Source organism: Peromyscus leucopus, chromosome 20 (genome assembly GCF_004664715.2).
Source record: "Peromyscus leucopus breed LL Stock chromosome 20, UCI_PerLeu_2.1, whole genome shotgun sequence".
Taxonomy (NCBI): Eukaryota; Metazoa; Chordata; class Mammalia; order Rodentia; family Cricetidae; genus Peromyscus; species Peromyscus leucopus.
The window spans coordinates 10711935-10735209 of record NC_051080.1 but is presented as its reverse complement, the minus strand read 5'-3'; the positions used below and the strand labels follow the sequence as shown (position 1 = coordinate 10735209).

General features: G+C 40.5%; 1 protein-coding gene across 9 annotated transcripts in view; it reads left to right on the top strand.

Annotated features, from left to right (window-relative positions):
* The window catches only part of Pphln1 (periphilin 1), a 99472-nt gene extending 80277 nt beyond the window's left edge, over positions 1-19195 (top strand). For all 9 annotated transcript variants that reach the window (XM_028869283.2, XM_028869277.2, XM_028869278.2 and 6 more), the window contains one exon: positions 18505-19195. In XM_028869283.2, coding sequence (XP_028725116.1) covers positions 18505-18699 — 195 coding nt within the window. In that variant the 3' untranslated portion in view covers positions 18700-19195. The remainder of the gene's footprint in view (positions 1-18504) is intronic.
* Positions 19196-23275: the final 4080 nt, after the last annotated feature.

Here is a 23275-nt window from a genome sequence, read left to right as displayed (position 1 = left end):
CTTCTTCCCCAGGTGTGAAACCAAATTCTCTAATGGAAAGAGAAATTTCCACACAGCTTCTATTTTATAGCACCCTATTACTTTTTCAAGACAGGATCTCATGATGTACTTCAGGCTTATCAAATTATTTTTTTCCTGCTATTGGTCCACAGTTCATACATTTCCACTAGTTTGGCTAGTTGTCTCTGTACTTTTTCCAATCATGGTCTCGATATCCCTTGCTCATAGAATCCCTCCTCTCTCTTATCGAATGGACTCCTTACAATATTCAGTCCATTTACATTTAGCAAATTCAGAGAAAGCATTCCACCATCCATCCATCTTAGTGATTCCAAAGTTTTATATATAATTTACTTTTTATCATAACTAAGGAAACCTACATGTATAACTATTTAGTCTTCAGCTCCATCAAAGACCCCGAAGGATGTACTGTTACTTAACAACAGATCATTTGGCTGCCTAGACAGTCACCCAAAGTTTCTTTGCAATGTTGGGGCACCAATCTTCAGCCTACAGCCCCAGAGTATCTGGCACACTCTTCTGTGAAGCAGAAATTATGAGGAATTGTTTTGCCTTGTTTTGGCAAAGTTCAACAGTCTTTTTCCTGTATAGCCTGCATGTCCAGTCCGCACACCACATTGTCAGCAGTCAAAGGCAAAGACAGTTTCTTTGCCCAGGGGCTAACCTTGCCACAATGAAAGCAAACTCCATAAAGAGTTTTTTCAATGCTTATATTCTCTGAAGTAAATTGGTGCTGCCAGTGGCAGATGTGTCTCATTGACGTGAAAAACTTTAACAAAACATTTTATATGCCACATTCTATAGGTCTTTGAAGTATTTGGAGACCATCTATCTAAAATATATCTATTTAACCTAGAAAACATGTCTATAAATTTGATTGTTATAAATGATTACTGACCTATGTTTCCTGATTACCCTATATATTTTATAATAATAGCTTTCAAAAACTAGAACTTTATCCTACATTTCCAAATGAACTGCATAAGCACAATACTTAAAACAAAAATAGAAACATACATACAATATGTTGTAACAAAAGTAACCTTAAATTTTATCAATATACAAAAATCCTTTAAACAAGAATAAGAACATATCCAGTACAACAAACATAGCTTTAAATTTGTATCAATATTCTATGTTCCCCTGAATGATAACAAGTATCTATAGCCCACCAAATAACCAAAAACCACCCACAGCCCCCAGCTCTTGACAATGTGGGCATAGTTTTCTCTAAACTGCTTCCTGCTGGCTGTGGACGAAGTATCTTCAGGTTCCCAGAGAGAAAACAGATAAAGGCCAAGTCCTGGGAAGACTAGCAGTAATCTTGGCTGTTTATTTGCCTACTTAAAATGGGATTATTGTGTATTTGTTTGATAATATCTAGTTGAATATGGTGAGGGTAGCAACTTTTTTTTTTCCCCAAGATAAGGTTTCTCCGTGTAGCCCTGGCTATTCTGGAACTCACTCTGTAGACCAGGCTGGCCTAGAACTCAGAGTTCTGCTGCCTCTGCCTCCCAAGTGCTAGGATTTAAAGGCCTGTGCCACCACCACCCAGCTGGAGGGTAGGGACATCTTAAGAAGGGTTATTTACTATGTTGTTCTTTCTTTTTTTTTTTTTAAGATTTATTTATTTATTTAGTATACAGTGTTCTGTCTGCATGTTTGCCTGCAGGCCAGAAGAGGGCACCAGATCTCATTACAGATGGTTGTGAGCCACCATGTGGTTGCTGGGAATTGAACTCAGGACCTTTGGAAGAATAGCCAGTGCTCTTAACCTCTGAGCCATCTCTCCAGCCCTACTATGCTGTTCTTGACCGTAAAAAGTAGAGTGAATGCCATAGCATTTGATAAAGGGGATTGGCTGTTCTGATTTTAACTTGAAACGCCTCAGACTATAATACCTATCTGCACATACATACGTATATGTAACACACACCCACACATGTGTTCTCATTGAAGCCAGGCACTATCTGTTAGTCACAGCCTGGTATGTGTTATATCACTGTAGGTCATAACTATCCAGGAGCTCCAACTGCCTAAGAAACATCAAGTGAATTTTGAAATCATTTTGGTTTTGGCCTAGGCATTAGCTGATAGGTAAATATTATTGTGCTCCAAAACTAGATTGATACATGTATCAATTTTTCGTTTGCTTTAAATTCCACATTTTAACCATTTTTAATGGGGCTTTTTATTAGCTTTTCTGCAAAGGTTGGACTAGGTAATCTTTGACTCTTCCTATTTAAATCATATTTGATGTTCTTTTTGTCTATGAACCCAGTGTATTTGTTTTATTGTAGTGTAGCTGGAGTTTTCTCTCTGGGTTCCGACAGCCCACTTGTAAAATAAACACACAGACGCTTATATTATTTAAACTGTTTGGCCTAATGGCTCAGGCTTCTTGCTAGCTGTTCCCATATCTTAAATTAACCCATTTCTGTTAGTCTATAAGTTGCCACGTGATTCGTGGCTTACTGGTACCTTACAGCTCGCTTGTCATGACAGCAGCTGGCAGCGTCTCTCTCACTCAGCCTGACTGTTCCCAGAATTCTCTTTTCTGCTTGTCCCGCCTATACTTCCTGCCTGGCTATTGGCCAATCAGCATTTTATTTATACAGAGCGATATCCACAGCATTGTAGTGCTGGGAATCAAACCCAGGCCCTGGCATGCTGAGCAAGCACACTGCTGTTGAGCTGTGTGTGCAGTCCTTTGTTCTGTCTGTTGCTTGGTGGTTTTGATTGTTAACACTCTTAGTAGACACACAAAGGTATCTTATATGAAAATGAAATCCTGTCACCAGCCTGCTGAGCCCCTGCACTCTGACTAGCTCCTGCTCCTTCTTTTCCTAAGTTCATTAATAAAGGTTAGGCAGTTTCCTGGAACTGTGAATGAGAGCTGTGGACACTGAGAAGAATCCGCTTTTTTAGTTTGTGATAATTTGAAATGAAATTGTTTTCAAATAGAGGAAGCTCTATCTATTGTTATGTGTATGAGGGAAGCATTTAGCCTACTTCACATAACAGAAACATTCTCTGTTTTTCCTTGTTATCAGACAAGTTACAAGTGTTCTTAAAAGTACAGTTCTCCCTCAGTATTATCATGTCTAGCCATCAAGTCTACCCAGTTGTATTTAACAATCCATTACCAGCCACTTCTTCAGATTTTGCATATATATTTAGTAAAACACAATCCCAAGATTTGCCTCTGGGGGAAAAATTGTATTTCTAAAATGACTAAAAATAATTATTTTTGGCCAAATTTTACAGTTTTTGAAATGTATAGTTTACCAGATAAATCCTGTTTGTGGTGTTACTACTGGAACTTACTGCTGAAGTAGTGTGGGGTAAAGTTTTCATTTGAAGAGAAGGAGCTGGGGCTGGTGATGTAACCAAGCTGGCAGTTACCTAGCATGCATGAGGTGCCGGGTTTGATTGCCCAGCAAATCATAAACCTGGTGTGGTCGTTCATGCCTGCAGTCTGAGCACTCAGAAGGTATTCAAGGTCATGCTTACTATATAGCACATTTGAGGACCTGGGAGAGAAAGAGTTAACTTGATATGAGATAATCTGTCATATTAGAAGTATCAGAATTAAGTCTCTCAGCCTTTAACATTTCAATAGTTATACCTGGCATAAGTCCATAATAAGCTTAATGACTTTTTTTTTTTTGGTTAAAAAAAAAATAGTCTAAATTCCAAATATTTATACGAACCATACTATAAAAGGGTACAAGGTATTAGGAGTCCATTCTAGACCTTATCCTTGGGGATGCTGCCCCAAGGGAATGCAGAAAAGTCTGTTTAGGAAGAGTGTTCCAGTAGGATTAGGCCAAGTGCCAGCACTGTTCAGTGTTCTGTGAAGACTTCGTCTGGTGGTACGAATTGCTCTTCCTAATACTAAGTTCTGTTGTTTTATATCAGCAGTTTTACTTGTTGCTAGATAAAATGTTAAAGACATTCATAAAGTACAGTCTAGTTGCCACTGCTTTCAATTAATGCTTTATGGATCCCTTTCCACATTTGTTAAGTGTAATTAAGTAAGTACTGGTTCTGTAGCAAGATTGACAACCTGTCTCGGAACACCCTCCCTGTTTTGGAAATCCCAGCGCATGTGCCAATGTTAAGTGATACTTGCCTGTTTCTTTGTAGCTCTGAGGTGATGGTTACTCTTGGATTCCTTCTTGGGAATATTTTGTAGCCAGCAAGGGTCTGTGTCTGGGCTTGGACCCCTTGCCTCTGTGCCTTCTGCTCTTTGCTCTCTGTGGAGCCCAGGAGGGCCTCAGTCTTCTACCATTAAGGCTTGTTCTTTTGTTTCCTACGTTGTTTCCTCTCTGTCCTCTTCTTTTCCCTCCTTTCATTCATAATTTTTCAAAATTTTAAATTTTATTATGAAATACCCTGCTTATTCTGGGTAACTGTGATCTTGTTTTCATCTTTTATGTTTGGCTTTTTCTTTTTCTCAGTGTTCTTTATCTCGATATAACATATAACATTAAAAATGATTTCTTCTGGGGCTAGGAGATGGCTCTGCAGTTAAGAGCACTGGCTGGCTGCTCTTCCAAAGGACTGGGTTCAGTTCCCAGTACCCACACACATGGCAGCTCACAACTGTCTGAAACTCCAGCTCCAGGGGATCTGACACCCTCACACAGACATGTAGGCAAAACAACAATTATGTAATGTACAAATAAATTATTTTTTAAAAATAATTTCTTCCTTGGAATTTTCTGCTCTGCTTTCCCCTTCTTAAAACTATAAACTGTTCCCGTATTTTTCCTCTTTATGTGCTGTCTTTTATTTTTCAAGATGTAATCACGTGTAACATCTGCTGCTGTCTTCTCTTGACTGTTGTTAAATATATGGGTTTCACGCTTCAAAATAGCAAACTTGACTCTCAGGTGTTCTCACATTAATACAGTGTGAGTTCGTTGATATTTTATGGAAGACCTCTGTAAAATTACACTAAAAATTGTGATTCTATTCAAAGGTAACTTGAAGTCATATATCAGATATGTGCAGAGGAGGGGGGAGCTGATTATGTTATCTGGTTTTTCCTTATCTATCTGTCTGTCTGTATCTGGGGGTGGGGAGAGAAGGTGTCAGGACAGTCTGACAGGCCCTGGACATCAAACTCAGGTTCCTTCATCTGCTGAGCCACCTCACTGGCCCCCTTTTTTCTTTTGTGATGTGTTTTCTTTTTTCTCCCCCCTCAGTACTTTTTTTTTTTTTTTTTAAATGTGTGTGTTTTATTGTATGAAAGTTTTTATAATCATGCTTTGGTATTCCAGGAACATTCTTTCCAGGGTCCCTACAGTTACCAAAATCCTTAAGTGCTCCAGCCCCTGGTGGAAATACAGAAATCAGTATTTGTGTGTAGCATGTGCATAGCCCCCATAAACTTGTTCTTGACAATTTTTTTTTCAATGTGGCATTGGCCTGGAACTGAACTCAGGTCCTCTTGAAGACCAGCAAGTCATCCCTCCAGCCCCCTCCTTTATAATTAAGTAAAATATAACAAACAAACAAAAAGAAGAAGAGGAGGAGGAGGAGGAAAAACCCTTAATGTAATGTATGGTTTAAACAGTAAATCAGACAGAGACAGATGTAAAGAGTCAGTCCTAACCAAGACAACCTGCAAGTTAAGATTTTTAAAGAGATAGAAGCCAGGCAGTGGTGGCTCACTTGGGAGGCAGAGGTAGGCAGATTTCTCTAGGCCAGCCTGGTCTACAAAGTGAGTTCCAGGACAGCTAGGACTGTTACACAGAGAAACCCTGTCTCGAAATGGATGGATGGATGGATGGATGGATGGATGGACGGACGGAAGGAAGGAAGGAAGGAAGGAATAAAAATAGGGGTATTTCTCAATGGTAGAATGTTTGCCCAGCCTGCACAAGCCCTAAGCTTGATCCCAAATGTGCCCCAATCCTACCACCAATAAAAAAGCAACAGCAAAACCTTGCTTTGTAAAATTCCACTGTGATCCCAGCACTCGGGAAGCTGAGGGCCAGAATGGCTACAACATCCTATCTCAATATTGTTCCATTGAGTATTCAGGGAGACACTTTTATTTTTTTGAAACAGGGTTTCTATGTAGCTCTCGCTGTCCTGAAACTGTCTCTGCCTCCTGAGTGTTGGGATTAAAGGTGTTCACTCCCTATGCCCAGCAGGAAGAACATTGTATAATTTACTGGCTTTAATGAAAATGTAGATACTCAAAGTGGGGCCATAAATTATGTTAAATATGATCAGTTTTTTCAAAAGATCCGTGTCTGGACACATGGAAACTATATGTAAAGAGGAAATATATTCTGAAGTAAAAATAATTTCTTACTCCCTTCTGTTGTCAAGATCAATTAGAACACATAGTTTTTTATATTAATCTTCTCATTATATTTCAAGCACATAATAAATTCATGAGAAAGCCTTCAATCTTATGGACACAGGAGAGATTCAAGTTGTCTTTGCTTCTATCTCCTAAATGTTTGTCCAGCCTGCACAAGCCCTAAGCTTGATCCCAGATGTGCCCCAATCCTACCACCAATAAAAAAGAAACACTGAAGGTTTCTTGAAGTGTTGATCTCTCTTGGCCTGAATTAACTAATCTCAGAACCAAAGTGCACAAGACAGAGTGTCCTTCAGATGCCCCTTCAGTCCATTTTCAGCAGCTAACAAAGGTTCCTGCTTAAGTCAAGTTCCTTTTAGCCCACTAATGGAAGGGGCATTGTTGGATACATACCGTGTCTGTATAACTCTCACTGGCAAACAGTCACTGGCTACACAGCTGATAAAGCTCAGTCAATAATGTTTTTACTCTAAGTAATAATCTCACTCTAAGGAGAAAACAAAAACCAAGCATGGTGTAATCAAGAGTCCCTTTATGCCCATTTCAATCAAAAGGCCACTGGTTTACTATTTATTTATTGCTATTTGGCTTACAGTAAGCTTATAATTCAAAACCATGGTATGGGAAACATGTTTGTGTTAGAATGAGGCCTTGGGTAGGTTAGGCTTGCCCATATTAAGAAACATTGTATATTTTATACTGGATGGAGTCCCAGGCTTTAGTGCCCCTGTTGTTTCTGCTGACTCTTACTCATTTTGGAAGTTCTCCTGTGAGCTTGTTAGTTTGTAGTCAGGAATTCAAGTCCATGTGGCTTTCCAGGGGAAATGACATCTCCTCCTTAGAACAACTCAGAAGCCAGGAAGGCTCTATGGTTCCATTTTCCCGTAAGGACCCAGCAGGAAGGAAGTGTTCTATCTCATCCTGACTCCTCACATTAGTATAGACTCCACAAGGTGAAAGGACAGTTGACAAGGATTGGATGGGAAACCCAGAGTGAAGAACAGTGTGAGTAAGTACGTTCACTGAAACTTGAGGGGAGAAAAAAATACAGTAACTAGCCCACAGTGGTCACATAGGAATGTGTGGGTTGGAGGTGGATTTTTGAACAATTGAAATGCTAAAGGAGGAAGGTACTTTCTAAACTCTTTGATGTGCAGAATAGCTTATGGATGAATTTTTAGCACGAGCGTAATTGTGATCAGTGTGTAGTGAACAGTTTAGTTTAGCTAGAGAGACGTGTTTGGCTCCTTCAGTAGTGAGCCTAGATTAGACTGGAGCAGTGTGGGGGAGAATGACTGTGTGTGTAAGGGTTAGGAGGGAAACTGAAGAGAAACGGCAGTTGCTGAAGTAAGAGAAGCTAACTGAAAAATCAGAGCAGGGTGTTTTTTTGAGGTGGGAAGAAGATAAATCTGGAAAGAAGCAGTTTTGCTAAGAGCAGAGGGAAACAAGATAGGGAAGAAGGGAGTCCTATCTCATCTGAAGTTCCTGAGCTGGGTGTGGAAGGCCTGAGAACACTCAGCGTGGTATATGCTGATAGAAAAGTCGACAGAGAGATTGGAGGAGTTCACAGTGGATTGAATAATTGCAGTTTTGGACTTCTTCCAGCAATTCATAGCACCCTGTGGGTAAGGGTAGATAGGGTAAACCACACTGTTTAATTAACGAGTTGTAACCCTTGCTGGCTGACCAAGTAAAAGTATTCTGCGTGGTACCCAGTAGTCAGAAATGCCCACTGGCTTAGGTAAAGGTGATTTCAGTTTAAAAAAAAAAAAAAAAAAAAAGTCACAAACTCTTAACCTTTAATTATATGATCAGGTTCTTGAGCTATACTAGATGTTGCACAGTTCATAGTTAAAGAAGCAAGTAATAACTTTGCACCTGTAACTTAGCTTTAGGCATTGATCATTATGCTTTCAAAGGATGGGGGAAAGAAAACATCACCCTCATGTTAAACATTTTAAGCAGGAAATGGCTAATACATGTCATAATTTAGAATTTTCAAACATAGGATAGTGCTCCTAAATACTTTGTGACTTAGTTTTACTGGTCATGTAGAGTGTTGGGTGAGTGTGTGCCTGGAACTATAGTGGTTCTTTGAATCCCTCCAGACTTACTATACTTACAATAGAAGCGTAGTCTCTGGAGACTGCTGGTCCTCACTTCTGTCTGCCTCTCTGTGCATTGATTCTGGTAAGCAAGGTGGCTTATCAAGTGTAGGTGCTTGGAAGCCTGACTCTGGGAGTTTGGTCCCCAGAACCCATGTGAAGATGGAAAAAGAGACCTGGCTCCACAGAGTTGTCCTCTGATGCCAACAGGGGCATTCACTCCTCCCAGCAGACAGACAAGAATAATCATGATGGTGTGGTAATGCTGACTATAGTGACGACAATAATAACAACAACAATATAATGTGGGTTTTGTTGGTGTTGATTTGTTAAAAACGACCATATTTTCTTTCCCTTTGGGAGGCCTTGTCTGATGCAGATTTCTGTCTAGAATCTTTCTTTTTGGATTCTCACATAAAAATAACCCTTTTTGACTAAAATATTTACTTGTGTTTGACCAATGTAAGTGGTTCTTCTATCAGTGAACCTATTTTAATTATTTTGTAATACAGTTATGCATATGTTTAAATGTGTATGTGTATGTTTATATGTGAGAATACACATATGTATGTGTTGAGGTTCCCCAGGAAGCCAGAGGTATCTGAATCTCTTGGAACTAGAGTTACAGTTGTGAGCTGCCTGATGGGTGTTGGGAACTGAACTCGGTCATCTGGTCATCTGAACCACTAGCCATTTTTTTTTCCAGCTAATAATTCATGTTTTGTTCACAAAAAAGAAAAGAAAAGAAAAAACACAAACCACACACACACACACACACACACACACACACACACACACACACACAACAAAAAAACAAAAAACTCCAATTGCAGCCCCAATAAGTATGCTAAGACATGCAAGTGCACTATCAGAAAGGTGGATCAGCGCATTTCTTCAGTAGCAATACAGGCACAGGTACAGAGCTTCTGTTGGCAACAGTTTGCCAAGAATGAAGAAGCTGCGGGGACATGGCTGAGCTGTTCGGCATAAATACTGGCTGGACTCACTGGAGATGACTCAGTGTTGGGGAATTCCAGAGCTGCCTTGTCCCAGCTGCACAGTGGAGACAGAAGCAGAAGCTAGAACATTTCTTTAAACTATTGCTTCGTCTTGGTAATGTGTAGTCCTTGTGAGTTTTTACATATGCCATCCTGAATGGTACTGTTTCCACACTGGTTTTGGTTTTTGCAAAAAGATGTATTACCCACCTTTAAACTTATCTTCTTACAACATTTCTCTTTGTGTCCGTTGCTAATGGTACAAACTCCAAATGGACAATGTGTTGCTCAGGCCTTGTTCATAACTATAATGCAGACACACAGCCAGCGGGCATTAAGGATGCCTAACAGAATCTGGTTTCACCACTGGGGTTGGTACCTCTGAAAACATGTAAATACTCCTTTTTAAAATAATAGGTTAGTTTACCAGTTAACTTACAGATGATTGGTGTTTGTTCAAGAAATAAATCCTGGCTATAAATAATAACTTCTGCACTTTTATTTATATCACAGTATGAATACTCTGAACTCAAATGGTGGAGCCACATTATTTTAAAGTTGGTATTTTATTATCATGTGGTCCTGGAAATATGCTTGGACATGAGAGTGGCTTAATGCATTTTTCCAGAGCATGTTTATATGAAAAAGTTCTGTGTCTGTTCTATCTACATGAGCATATGGCACTCCAGTGAGAGGAAAGTTAAAGAGGAAACGACTGTCTGGCATTCCTTTTGGCTCACATGATAAGGTGACCTTTGACCCTTATTTTATTTGAACCAATCAAATATTCAGTGACACTAGTCCAAACAAAAGGTTTTATTTCTGATTTTCCCTGTTTTTCTTATTCCAAATTTATTCATTGTTCTAGTTCTGGTGATTTTGCTAAACAAAAAAAAAAAAAAAGCAGTGTTTACACCAGTAGCTCAACTTTGGGGGGGGGGCCTGTTTAAATAGAATATACACCATAGTGAAAATAATATGTGGCAACATTCAGGCTTCTTCTTGTAGAATTTAATTATCATCTACCTTCAATTTATTATAGCAGAAATAGTGAATTATATTCAGCAATTCTTACACAAAAATAGGCATAACTATACATACGTTTTCTTTTCCTAGATTCTACCTAAGATTGTTGGCTGTAGATAATGTGTCTTCACAGGGGCTTTTTGGGCCAGTGACATAGCTCTGCAGGGAAAAGCACTAGCCGCCCAAGCCTGACGCCAGAATTAAGTCCTCAAACCCCATACAAAAAGCCATGCCTGGTGGTGCATATCTGTAATTCCAGCACTTGTGTGTGAGATAGAAGATGAGAATTTGCTCATTGTAAGTCTCATCACTGCATCCAGTTTTATACTGTGCTAGGGCTCAAACCCGGGCATTGTGTATGTAGACAAACACTCTACCAACTGAGCTGCATCCCCAGCCCTGGAAGTAATTTGTTTGGTTTTTGTTTTGCTCTTTAATGTGAACTTTGCCTATACAAAGGGTTGTGCATCTCAACCCATTTTGATTCTAGTCTGTCCATACTGTCACTTGCACACTTGAGAAGATTATGAATCAGTACTCCTTAAACATTGTGCTGTTTGGTTTTCCATACTGTCTGTAATGGTTAACAGTGTCTCTGTGCTTTTTTTGATCTCTGCCTTGCTTCCTGCCTTCTGCCTATATAACATTCCATATACTTTGTGACCTCTCTAGATGACTTCCAATACGTAATTCAGTGTTCAATACTGTGTAAGGAGTAACAAAGAAGAGTGTGCGTATGAGTCCATAGCTGTGGATGCAGACCCTTCATTAGTTCATTTAGTTTGAATGCATGTCTCAATAGTTGCATATCACAGTGCACTTCATTCCTGAACACATGAATATACATGTCATGATGTAGACTGTCTTATTTATAAAAATATAAAAACTCCACAGATAAACCTTTATCTCCTCAGCACTGTTCTTTAGTTTTTAATATTTGTTGTTTACACTGTGGTGCTAGAGATGGAATCCAGGGCTTTGAACATGCTAAGCCACCACCAGCTACATACCGGCCCTTCCTTACAGCTTTGATTTTTGTATGTGTTGTGTGTGTATGTTTCTAGTATGTAGACATAAATAGTAGGCTATGTGCTAGAATTTATGATTATAATAATTTCTTCTGCATATTGAATGCTATGTGTTCAGAATATATTTCTTAGCAACCTTTATGTACTGGCTGGTTTTGTGTGTCAACTTGACCCAAGCTAGAGAGGAAGGAGCCTCGGTTGAGGAAATGCCTCCATGATGTCCAGCTGTAAGGCATTTTCTCAATTAGTGATCAATAGGGGAGGGCCCCGCCCATAGTAGGTGGTGCCATCCCTGAGCTGCTGGTCCTGGGTTCTATAAGAAAGCAGGCTGAGCAGGCCAGGGGAAACAAGCCAGTAAGTAAGCAGCACCCATTCATGGCCTCTGTTTGAGCTCCTGTCCTGCCTTCCTTCAGTGATGAACAGCAGTGTGGAAGTTTAAGCTGAATAAACCCTTTCCTCCCCAACTTGCTTTTTGGTCATGGTGTTTTGTTGCAGCCATAGAAACCCTAACTAAGACACTACATCTTTTTCTGTTAGTACAGTGCTAGGAGCAAGACAGGCTACAGGAGTTTTGATGCCTTTCGCATTTCTGTAGCCCCAGATTAGATGTTTAAACTGGTCTGCACTGTTTAACATCTGTGTGCTGTCACTTTTTACCAATCTTATCAACATGGTAGAGTTTGTGAGTGTCTGTGCCCCAGTTGGAGTTCCTTTCTTAACGTACATTTTTATGTTTTCTTTTAATTAATTTACTTACTTATTTTGGTTTTTCACTCCTTTAAAAGTGATGGGCGTTTGTATTCCAGCGCAAGTCTTACACCGGGTCAGCACTCGTCGTCTGTACTCGTGTGCGCTCCTCTGCCCTCTCTGGAGCCCCAGCAGGACGGGATGTGTTCACACGTGTACTGGGCGATGTCGTGGGCACTAGTGTTGGGAATGTGGCGAATGTTAGCTTTAATGCTACCTCATTTTTACCAGTATAAATGGACAGCTATAGTATATGGTCTCTGTATGGTACTGAGCAGCATGGGTTCATAACTGCTGCCACCCCTGATACACTGTTCTTGTGTTTTCCCATTTATTTCCTGACTTCAACAGTCAACATACTTCGGTTGTTAGTTTTTTTTGATTTTTGGAGGGCATTTGATTGACAGTCTCCTTGTAGACAAACTCTTTAGCATTAGAGCTGTTTTTTCTTCTTCCATTACCTTCTTTATTGTTTCTTCCTTGGCTAATATTGATGAATTTAAATGCCCATACTTTGCCTTTTGGCCCTTATGTGTTCTTTTAAAGCATGCTTTTGCTATTCGTTCAACATTTATTAACTTCTGTTTTATGGGAGTTGAAAGGATTTTCTTCACTCTTGCTAATGATTATGGTATCTCTTCTCTCATTGATCCAGACCCAGGCTCACTGTCAGCTCTGGCTATGTGTGTCTGTGTCACATGACACAGTGCTAACCACCCCTTGAAATAAACGTGTCCTCTTCACTTTACCACATCTCTACTGCTCCAGATGTTCTAGTTTGTTTCTGAGACGTGGTCTCACAATGTAACCTTAAAGACAGGCTTCTAGGCTTGCTCTAAGGGATTTTGTACACTAGGTTATTGAGGTGAAAGGCTCATCCTAATGCTAGACTGCAGGAAAGGAGAAATGGGTCCAGCAGTAGCACTCATCATCTTCCTCCCCTTCTGAGAATCCAGTGTGACCAGCAGCCTCAAATACAAAACAGAACACCGCCTCTCCTTACTTACTTCATGCTCATCACTGTTTCTGATACAGATTACATGCTTTTTATGGAAGTCACTGTTATGAAAGAATGCTTTATATTGTCTCATTTAATCCTTGAAACTGTAGTCAGGCTCTGAAATCAACATTTTAATTAATATATCTAATTTTTAAGTAGTTCTTTGCAGAAACTTTGGAAACAACCTTTTCCTTGCAGTTGCTCCTCTCCTTAGTATTTGGCATTGATTGATTGATTGATTGGCAAACCAGTATTGCTTGTATTGTTAACCAAACCCCATAGTCTGTATCTGGGAGCTGGTGGAATCAAGTAGTTTAGGTCCTGTGATTTAGGGAGCATTTCTCCCTCTGTTTTCTAGAAGAGGTGGTTGTGGAGATTCTACTCCATCCCCCCAGTGTGAGGAGAATTTGCCAGGGGCACACCTGCATCTATTACTGTCTGCTCTGAGTGTCAGATTACCCTATCTATCCTTTTAAGAGTTCTAGCAGATTATGTCTTTCATTGAAATGGTCTGTTTCATCTAATTAGTGGGACGAGAGTTTATACTACTCCTTTATTTTCTAGTGACTGTCCTTGAAATCAAGTCATTTTCTCTCCTTCCCAAAGGTGGTTACTGTGGTTATAGAGTTAGCGCTTGTATTATTATCTTTCCAAAGAGCCAGCTTTGGGGGATGTGTAGTTCACTGTTAAAGTACCTGCCTAGAGTGCTTGAGGCCCAGGTTCCATGCTCAGCACACAGGGCATGGTAATATATGCTTGTAATCTCAGCACTAAGGAGGCGTAGGCAGGAGGATCGTTTCAAGGTCATTCTCAACTGCATAGCACTTGAGAGATTAGCCTGTGCTGAGACACTGTTTCAACCCAAACCAGCTTTTGCTTACACCAATTCTTTCCCATTTGTTTTGCGTGTGTGCATACATACATAAGGAAGCAAGAGCTTGGTGCTGGGTATCTTCTTCAATCACTCTCCACTTGATCTCTTTTTTTAAAAAAATCTTTTAAAGAATTGTTTTTATTGCTTGTATGTGCTCATGGGTGCAGGTACTGCAAAGGCCAGAATCCCCTGGGGCTGGAGCTACAGGTGCTTGTGAGCTGTTCACTTGAGTGTTAAGAGCTCTCACTGGGTCCTCAGTGAGCGCAGCAAACACTCTTTGTCACTGAACACCTGTCGGGGTCCCTGGCTTTCCCTGGAACTCACTAATCCAGCTCGACTGGCCGGTCTGCCAGCCTCAGGGATCCTCCTGACTCTGCCTCACTGGTGCTGGGACAGTCTGAATTCAGATCTTCCTGCTTGTCTTGGGTAACAGGTCTTGCTCTCTGAGCAATCTCCCCTACCCCTTACTTCCTGTTTCTAATTTTATTTTTCTGTGGTAGGTTTTTACTTTTTCTTATAGTTACTTCGAATTTCATTTCTTTTTCTAGTGTCATAAACTACTAATTTTGTCTTCCAATAATTCATTTTTCTCTAAATACAGCTTTTGTTTCCTTTGCAAATTTTGACATTTTATTTTTATTTAATTCAGAATGTTTTAACATTTCCCTTGAGACTTTGACCCATGTATTATTTGCAACTATGTTACTGAGCTGGAGGTTTAAATCATTGGTAGGCAGAAGTGGGAAACACAGGTAAGACCCTGGGTTCCAGCCTTAGTCAACTTACTATCTGACACAGTGCTGATACTTGTCTAAAAGTATGTTGTTAATCTCCACAAATACTCCGGGTTTTTAGTTATCTTCGTTTACCTCCATTATGAAGATGTGACCTTCTTGAAGCAGGACAGAGTCTCTTAAGCAAGTGAGTTTGGTTAAAGGAAATTATGTGAAATGATAACCAGCAACAACAGAGGAAATGTAATAGTCCTGTTGGGTGATAAAGCAGCAGTTGTGCCCCTCCAGTCTTCCAGACTTGGATGCATGTGCTAACCACGCCTTATCTTGCCTAATTTTGTGCACCACCCCATGGAACAGAGAGTAGAAGTCGTGTTCTTTTGGGGTTTCATATCCCCCCCAACAGAGAGTAGAAGTCGCGGTCTTTAGCGGTCTCGTACCCCCGCAGAACAGAGAGTAGAACTCGCGTTCTTTAGCGGTCTCGTACCCCCCCAGAACAGAGAGTAGAACTCGTGTTCTTTAGGGGTTTCATATCCCCCCCCCCCAACAGAGAGTAGACAGAGAGTAGAAGTCGCGGTCTCTAGCGGTCTCGCACCCGGCAAGCTGCTGTGTTTGTCCGTCTCCTCACTGCAGTGCTGTCGGTTGTGCGTGCTCAACAAGCGCTCCTCCCAGGCTGCGACCCAGCCAGCCCTGACGAGCAGTTTCAGATAGAGCTTTATAGTCAACAGAGAACCTTTATGTTTGATGGGAAAGCATGGGTAACCAGTATTTATCCCTAGAGGTCCTGTGTGAGAATGTGGTTGTCGACACTGGCCGTTACAGTAAAGGACTGTGGACAGCATTGGGCGGTGTTTTCATCCACTGCGGTTTAGCTGCCTGTGCAGTCTGTGTGAGCCCCACCCGGACGGACACTGACCTGAATCCTGCTTTGATGAGGCCCAAGCAGCAGTCTTCCTGTGTGGCCTGCAGCCTCCAGACCTGCAGGTTATTGATGCTTCCATCTAGGGACCGTAAGCAAACAAGCTCTCTACAGAGAGCTGCGCCCTTCCTGCCGGGGTGGATTTACTGTGGGACAGATTTCGGAAATAGGTTCCTGACAATTTCAAGTTGTGTTTAGAAAATGTTTCTTTAACTAAAACTATTTCCTATCTAATGTCCAACTAGGGCATTTTAAATAGTCTTTTTAAAAAATGCCTGCAAGTAGAGAATTATGTTGCTTTCAATAGTTAATTCCCATCCAAAAAAAAGTACAGACATTTTTGTATTCCAGTGAATAATTCAAAAAGGACTTTTAATAAAAATATATACTAAGCAAAAATGCTTGTATCTTGTGACAGGTGGTCATGGTTCAGTGTTAGAATTTCAGAATGCGTTTCTCATACTCGTGTGGCACAGTTGTGTTCTGTAATGGGGGTCGAAGTAGGAAGCAGAGTGACATTAAAAACTGCATAGGTTAGTTCAGTGTAGCCTTATCTTCATCTGTTATTTTTTCATTTAAAGCCAGTAAAACAGACCACCCACAAAGCAGTCTACTGCGGTTGTGGTTGGTGTTGGTGCTGTTGTGTAAGTTCTGTGTTTACCGGGATTTACTTCCACACACAGCTCAAGCATGGTGACTGCTTTCCCACAGTACTGTGTTGGCTTGACTTGGGATCATGTGCTGTGAGATCAGTCGCAATGTGCCTGTTCCCTCAATACCACATGTAATGTGTGTGAGTAATAACACAGTTTCTCGTTGATTTCTAAGACTAAAACCAGTTCCATTTCCAGGAAGCCTGGGGATAAACTGAATAAATTTTGAGTTGAACTTGATGTTATACACAAACTTTACCATATTAGAAAAGTATGTATGTATGATTTCAGAATGAATAAAATCAGTTTTTGAAGAATGGTGGTATGTTATTGTACATTAGAAAAATGAAATTTAGCCAGGTGGCGGCACACACCTTTAATTTCAGCACTCAGGAGGCAAAGGCAGGTAAATCTCTGTGGTTAGAGACCAGTCTGGTCTACAAATCGAGTTCCAGGACAGCTAGGGTGTTAAACAGACAAGCCCTGTCTCAAAAAAACAAAAAACAAAAAAAAAAAGCAAGGGGAAAAAAAGGAAAGAGAAGAAGAAAATAAGGCAGGGGCATGTGGATCTCTCAAGACCAGCCTGGTCTACATTGAGTTTCAGGGCTACACAGAGAAACTCCATGTTGGAAAAAAAAAAAGGTCTTTTCAATTGGATCTTTTGTTGTTGTTGTTGTTTTATCTATCTATCTATCTATCTATCTATCTATCTATTTATTTTTGGTTTTTTAAAACAGAGTTTCTATGTGTTACCCTGGCTGTCCTGAAACTTACTCTGTAGACCAGGCAAGACTCAAACTGAGGAGAGATCTGACTCCTGAGTGCTGGGATTCAAGGAGTGCACCACCACCACCACCACCACCACCCAGCTAATCACTTCACTCATATAAATTTTACAAAGACTCAACCATATTTTTCTTTAAGTACATGAACTATGGAGTACAAAAGGGAGTACAGAAATTTGAAAAATACATTTAGTATAGAGGAGATATACATTTATTAGAAAGTAAATATCTAATTGCTAGTGATAATTACGTATTTTGAAATAAAATATACTTTAAAAAAATATGCCTCACATGTATATGCAGCTAGAGTTTTCCTGCCTTGCCCACAGTCAGGACAAATCTCTGTCACCCGCCAGTCCCACAGCCGCTCAGACCCAACCAAGTAAACACAGAGACTTATATTGCTTACAAACTGTATGGCCGTGGCAGGCTTCTTGCTAACTGTTCTTATAGCTTAAATTAATCCATTTCCATAAATCTATACCTTGCCACGTGGCTCGTGGCTTACCAGCGTCTTCACATGCTGCTTGTCCTGGCAGTGGCTGGCAGTGACTCCCTTTGCCTTCCTGTTCTCTCTTTTCTCCTCTCTATTAGTCCCGCCTATACTTCCTGCCTGGCCACTGGCCAATCAGTGTTTTATTTATTGACCAATCAGAGCAATTTGACATACAGACCATCCCACAGCATGTATATGTGCTTATATATACAATGGATGTGTAGTGCATATATCTGTATATGCATAATTTATTGTTTTGATCTTAACCCTGTTTTGGTTAAATATTTATAGCTGAAGTGTTTGCCCTTAGATAGATGCTCAGCATTCTTAGAGCTTTTTGTTTATAATTTAAAGTGCAGGGTCTCACTATGTAGCCCTGGCTGACATGGAATTTGCTTTGTAGACCTGACTGGCCTTCAACTCAGATCTTTCTGCTTCTGCTGGGATTAAAGTGTGGCCACCAGATCTGTCTAGCCATTTTCTTCTGAACAAGTGATTTGTTTGCCTCACTTTTGTCCTTACCTCCTTTATCCTGTCTGTAGGCTGCCTTGCTCCAGGTGCCCGCCATGACTCTGCTCTGGTGATGAGTGTCTCGGTGTGTCTGTTCTTGCTCTGTTGTAGACAGACAGCCCAGACAGGTTCCAGCGGCCGCTGTGCTTGTACTGCGGAGGTTCAGCCATGTTGCTCTGTCTCCCTTGTAGAGTTCAGCATCATAGTTCTGCCAGTGTTTAATTGATTAATGAAATACTAACCAAAATGTGTTTCACCATCCTAGGTTTACCGACAAGACTGTGAGACTTTCGGGATGGTGGTGAAAATGCTGATTGAAAAAGATCCTTCATTAGAAAAATCCATACAGTTTGCATTGAGGCAGAATTTGCATGAAATTGGTGAGCGATGTGTTGAAGAACTCAAGCATTTCATTACCGAGTATGATAATTCTACTCAAGATTTTGGAGACCCTTTTTAGAAGAATTAGTGCCCCAGTCAAAAAAAATTTTTTAAAGCTTCTAGATTTTTTTCCCCTTGGATTGTTTAAATCCTTACTATTTTGTGATGAAGAGAAATACTTTATGATAGCTGACCACGTTTCTAGTGTCAAATAAACATCTACAATAGCTTTTAAAGTATCTTAATTCGAATGTTTTTCCTATGTGTAGAATCTTCTAATCCATCTTCATACACCTCTTCCCTCCCAAAAATAATGTTCAATTAATTTTTTAAAGTTCAAAAAAGCAGTTCTGGAGAGCAGCTCTCTGTACTTAACTCCTGTTCCCCAGTCTTCCACAGTGTGTTGGTTTCAGTAGTATAATTTGTAGTTAGAGATCATTCCAGGGTGCATCTCGTAGGCACTGTTAGCATTTTGAGTTGAGTTTGATTTGCTGCTTGCTTTTCTCAGCTTTGTAACTTTCGGTAATATCAAAATATACTGTCTTAATGAATTAAAACTTTGCTATCTTACGATATTTGCTTTGAGAATAATTCTTACTTAGTATAGGAAAGAAGCACTTAAACAATCTCTAAAGGACACGTCAAAACAAAACCTTATTCTCAAGTCATTGAACTTAGTGTGTCTCTATGAAGTGAGACTCCTGACTGCTCTCTCTGAACAATAGAAGACTGATAAGAAGTGTGTAATCTGAGATGCAAGATGCATTTTAAGTTGAGATTTCTCAGAAACCCTTCTGGTGGCTATAATAAAAAATTAGACTATATAAGAACCTGCATTTTGTTTTAGGCACATTCTTTATCAAAGAAGGACCTGACAAGTAGCTCATGCTTGCGATTAAATGAGATTTCTCTATTAATTTCCATGATCTCAGTTCTGTAGACTTAGAGAATCTCCCTTTTCACAAGCGTTATCATAGAAACGAGGTAGAAAACAGTGAGGCCAGCTCAGCTCCCCTTACCTTGTGAGTGAGCCAGTGAATAAGTGAAGAGACGATTAGGACATTCTACTCATTTCCTGGTCCCTTCCAACATAGCAGTGAGCCAAAATACGTAATTTGTGATACTAAGTACCTTAAAAATCATGATTTTAATTACTGCCCAATTGCATTATCTACTACTTTTTTTTTTAAAGTCAGGGTTTTACATTATAGCCCTAGCTAGCCTGAAAACCTCTTGTGTAGACCAGGCTGGCCTCGAAGTCACAGAGATCCTCCTGCCTCTCTCTGCCTCCTGCATGCTGCACATGTGCCACCATGCTCAGTAGTCTTTTTCCTTTTCATTCATTTCTGTCCTTTTTCCTTTTTAATTTGAGACAGGGTCTCACTCTGTGTCCTAGGCTGGCTTCAGACTGTCCTGCCCTGGCCTTTAACTCTTGGTTTTCCTGCCTCAACTTTGCTGAGTGCTAGGATTACAGGTGTGAGCCACATGCTTGCCATTACATTTAGTGGCCTCTATTGATACTATCTACAGAGATACCCCCAAAGTACATACAGATTATATTAAAAGTAGAAATAGCAGTATGAATAATTTTAATGAGCCCTACAATGGATGTGTGAAGATATGTATTATGCCATTTTGAAAATTAAAATCTAATTGAGGACATTTATTTTTTTTTTACGTTTCCGAAGTGAGAACACTTGGAGCTATTTTTGGCATTGAGATTCTATACCTTTTTTAGACATATTCTTCCTCAGTGCGAGTAGTTGATTGACCTGCGGTCACTTCCGAAAGACAGAGATACTGATGCCTTTTTCCTCCCACTAACTCTCAGCTCCATTAAATCAAGTTGTTAACAAGCATGACTATAAAATCCGAGGAGCTACCAAGGCAAATGAATTGTTCATTTGGTAGAAATTCATTAAAAGAGAATCTTACTAATAGTACTATTTAAATGTAGGTCCAACCAGTAATCTCCTTCCCTCAAATTACATTCAGCATTTGAAGCTATTTGTAGCTCGACATCAGCATTATTCTGTAGGCTTGTCAGTGTTAAATGTTTTGTTTATTTTTGTTTTTTAAAATGCCTTTGAAAGTCTAATTTTAAAGCAGATAAATTCATGTGTACTAGAATGTGTATTTTGTAAAATGTTTTTGATTAGATAGATGTTTGTAAATTATCCATTGTTTTTGAGTATATGTAATTTGTGTGATAACATTTTCATTGTCTTACCATAAAGCCTTGATGATCAACATGGGGGAAGCAGATCCTGTAAAGTTTTTGTGAACTTTAAAAATGCAAAATAAAGCAACTGATGCTAAGTAACTTGTCTTCTCTCATTCCCTCCCCCCACCCCCGCCCCGCTCCTATATGACTAAAGTGTAAACTTTCCTACTCTGCCTGCCCAATAACTCTTTACTGTTCAGTTCACCTCTCAACAGCGGGCTAGGAGAGGAGAATTGAGACACTATTAACTTGACGGAGTTGGGATGTCACTGAAGCAGTCCTGATAGTGCCTGGCCCAGTAAAATGCTCGGGAGTTAGAGAACTCTGAATCTGAGTTTCCGTGAACTGCAAGATTGAAAGTCCTCCATCTGAGCTGTCACTCTGCAGAGCAAGAACCTTGCTCTTTGTGTCGCTCGGGTTCTGAGCCCAGCTGGGAATGTTGTCGACTGAAAGGTGTCTTCACCTCTGAGTGAAGCGTGAGCCCCAGGTCTTGGAGAAATAGAATGTGTTCAGACTGAGAAGTACCAGAAGTTGAGAAGGAGGGAATGCAAAGGGAAAGGGGGGGATCGCCCGTGTGGCCAGTCAGTTCTCACTGCTGTGACCAGTCCTGAGAGGAACCAGGGAGGGAGGATGGATTTAATACCATGATTTCAGGTATGTTAGTCCACTGGCGCTGGGCCCCAGTTTCTTGGTCTGTGGTGAGATGTGACTTCATGGTGGGTGGATGGGGAGCTTGCAGTAGAGCTGAGTTGCTCATTCCATGGCAACCAAGAAGCATGAGGTGGGGGTGGGGGATGTCTATACCTGTGGGCCTCTTCCTTCCTCCTGAGCCTCTAGACATCACTTTGAGGGAGTGTCTTCCCCCTTAACGTTCCCTCTCTAGAAAGAGCTTCATAGACATCCAGAAGTGTGCTTTTCTAATAACCTTCCAGGTGCCTCTCAGTCCAGTGAAGATGATGGCAGTAACTGACTTCACACACAATGAAGAGTATGAAGGAAACAAGCTGAAGACCGAGAATGCCAAAGTCTGCCTGTGTGTGTAAGCACAGGGGGAAAACACTGAAGGGAAAATCTTTCCCAGTGATGGGAAGCCTTGACAGTCTCCCTTGCTGAGGACATCAGGTCATGTGGACCTGTTGAACCCCTGTCCAAACCTCTGAATAAAGTGTTTGGTGGCCCCATCCCACCAGGAACAGACAAAGTCTTTCAAACCTACCCTTGTCGGGTGGTGGTAGCACACACCTTTAATCCCAGCACTTGGGAGGCAGAGGCAGGTTGGATCTCTGTGAGTTCGAGGCCAGCCTGGTCTACAAAGCGAGATCCAAGACAGGCACCAAAACTACTCAGAGAAACCCTGTCTCGAAAAAGTCAACAAAACAAAACAAAACAACCCTACCCTCTTCACCCTTTCCCTACTCTGCTTTTCTAAAGATTGGAAGGTGTCTACTGCAGCAGACTTTCTTTACATAAATTAGCTTATATTAATTGTACGTAATAAGTTTTGTTATATTTTCATTTTATATATATATTACTCGTATTTATCTCCTATTACTCCCTATTGTCCTATTTCTGCTGATCCCCTTCTCAGCTAGTCTCTCTTGTGGTGCTTTTGTTTGTCTTTTGTTTTTGTTTTTTGTAGGGGGGGAAGCAATAGGTATCATTAGGATTTCATACAGAAACATGAATGAGAATTTATATACAGGAGCATGTACACCTTTACTAATGGCAATACCAGTAATGAAAAACCCCTGCAGCCCATTAAACTCCCTATTAATCTTCAGAGGCCCTTATGAGCCCCTCCTCACTCCGTGACAAAAGGTTGGTGTGCCCAGTATTATGTGAATCTCGCAGGTAGTCATGCCTGCTAAGAATTCAAGAGTCTGATGGCATGGCATGCCTGGAAGAGCGTGTCACAACACTCCACCCCATCCTTCCTCCTGGCCTCTATTCTGTGATAATCTCTGAACTTTGCTCGGGGTGAACTCATGACTTTGAGTATCCGGTTATTGCTGCCCACTGCAAAAAGAAGCCTCTCTGACCCAACCTGGCACTGGCAGTCTGTGGGCATTTATATATCATTTAGAAGGTGATTTGATGAGAACATCACATTCACTTTGCAAAACAACTGTAGTTTCCCATTAGGGCCTGTGACCTCCCTAGCCATCAGCTTTTATCCAAATTTATGGTATGTCTTCATACAAATTATTTCCAACAGTTTTCACTTCTCAAGTTTGGGGTTGCTTTTCTTTTAGCATTTCTTTGCAATGTATTCTTTGTTGAAATGCTGGTTAAAGTATGATCATTCCCTGCTGCTTTGAAAGGCTTTTTTTCTCCTGTGCAAAGCACTGCACGTGTTAATATACCTGCTTATGTTTTCTTGCTAATCTACAGGAGTCTGTCCCAGCTACAGACTTTTTTAAGATTTATGTGT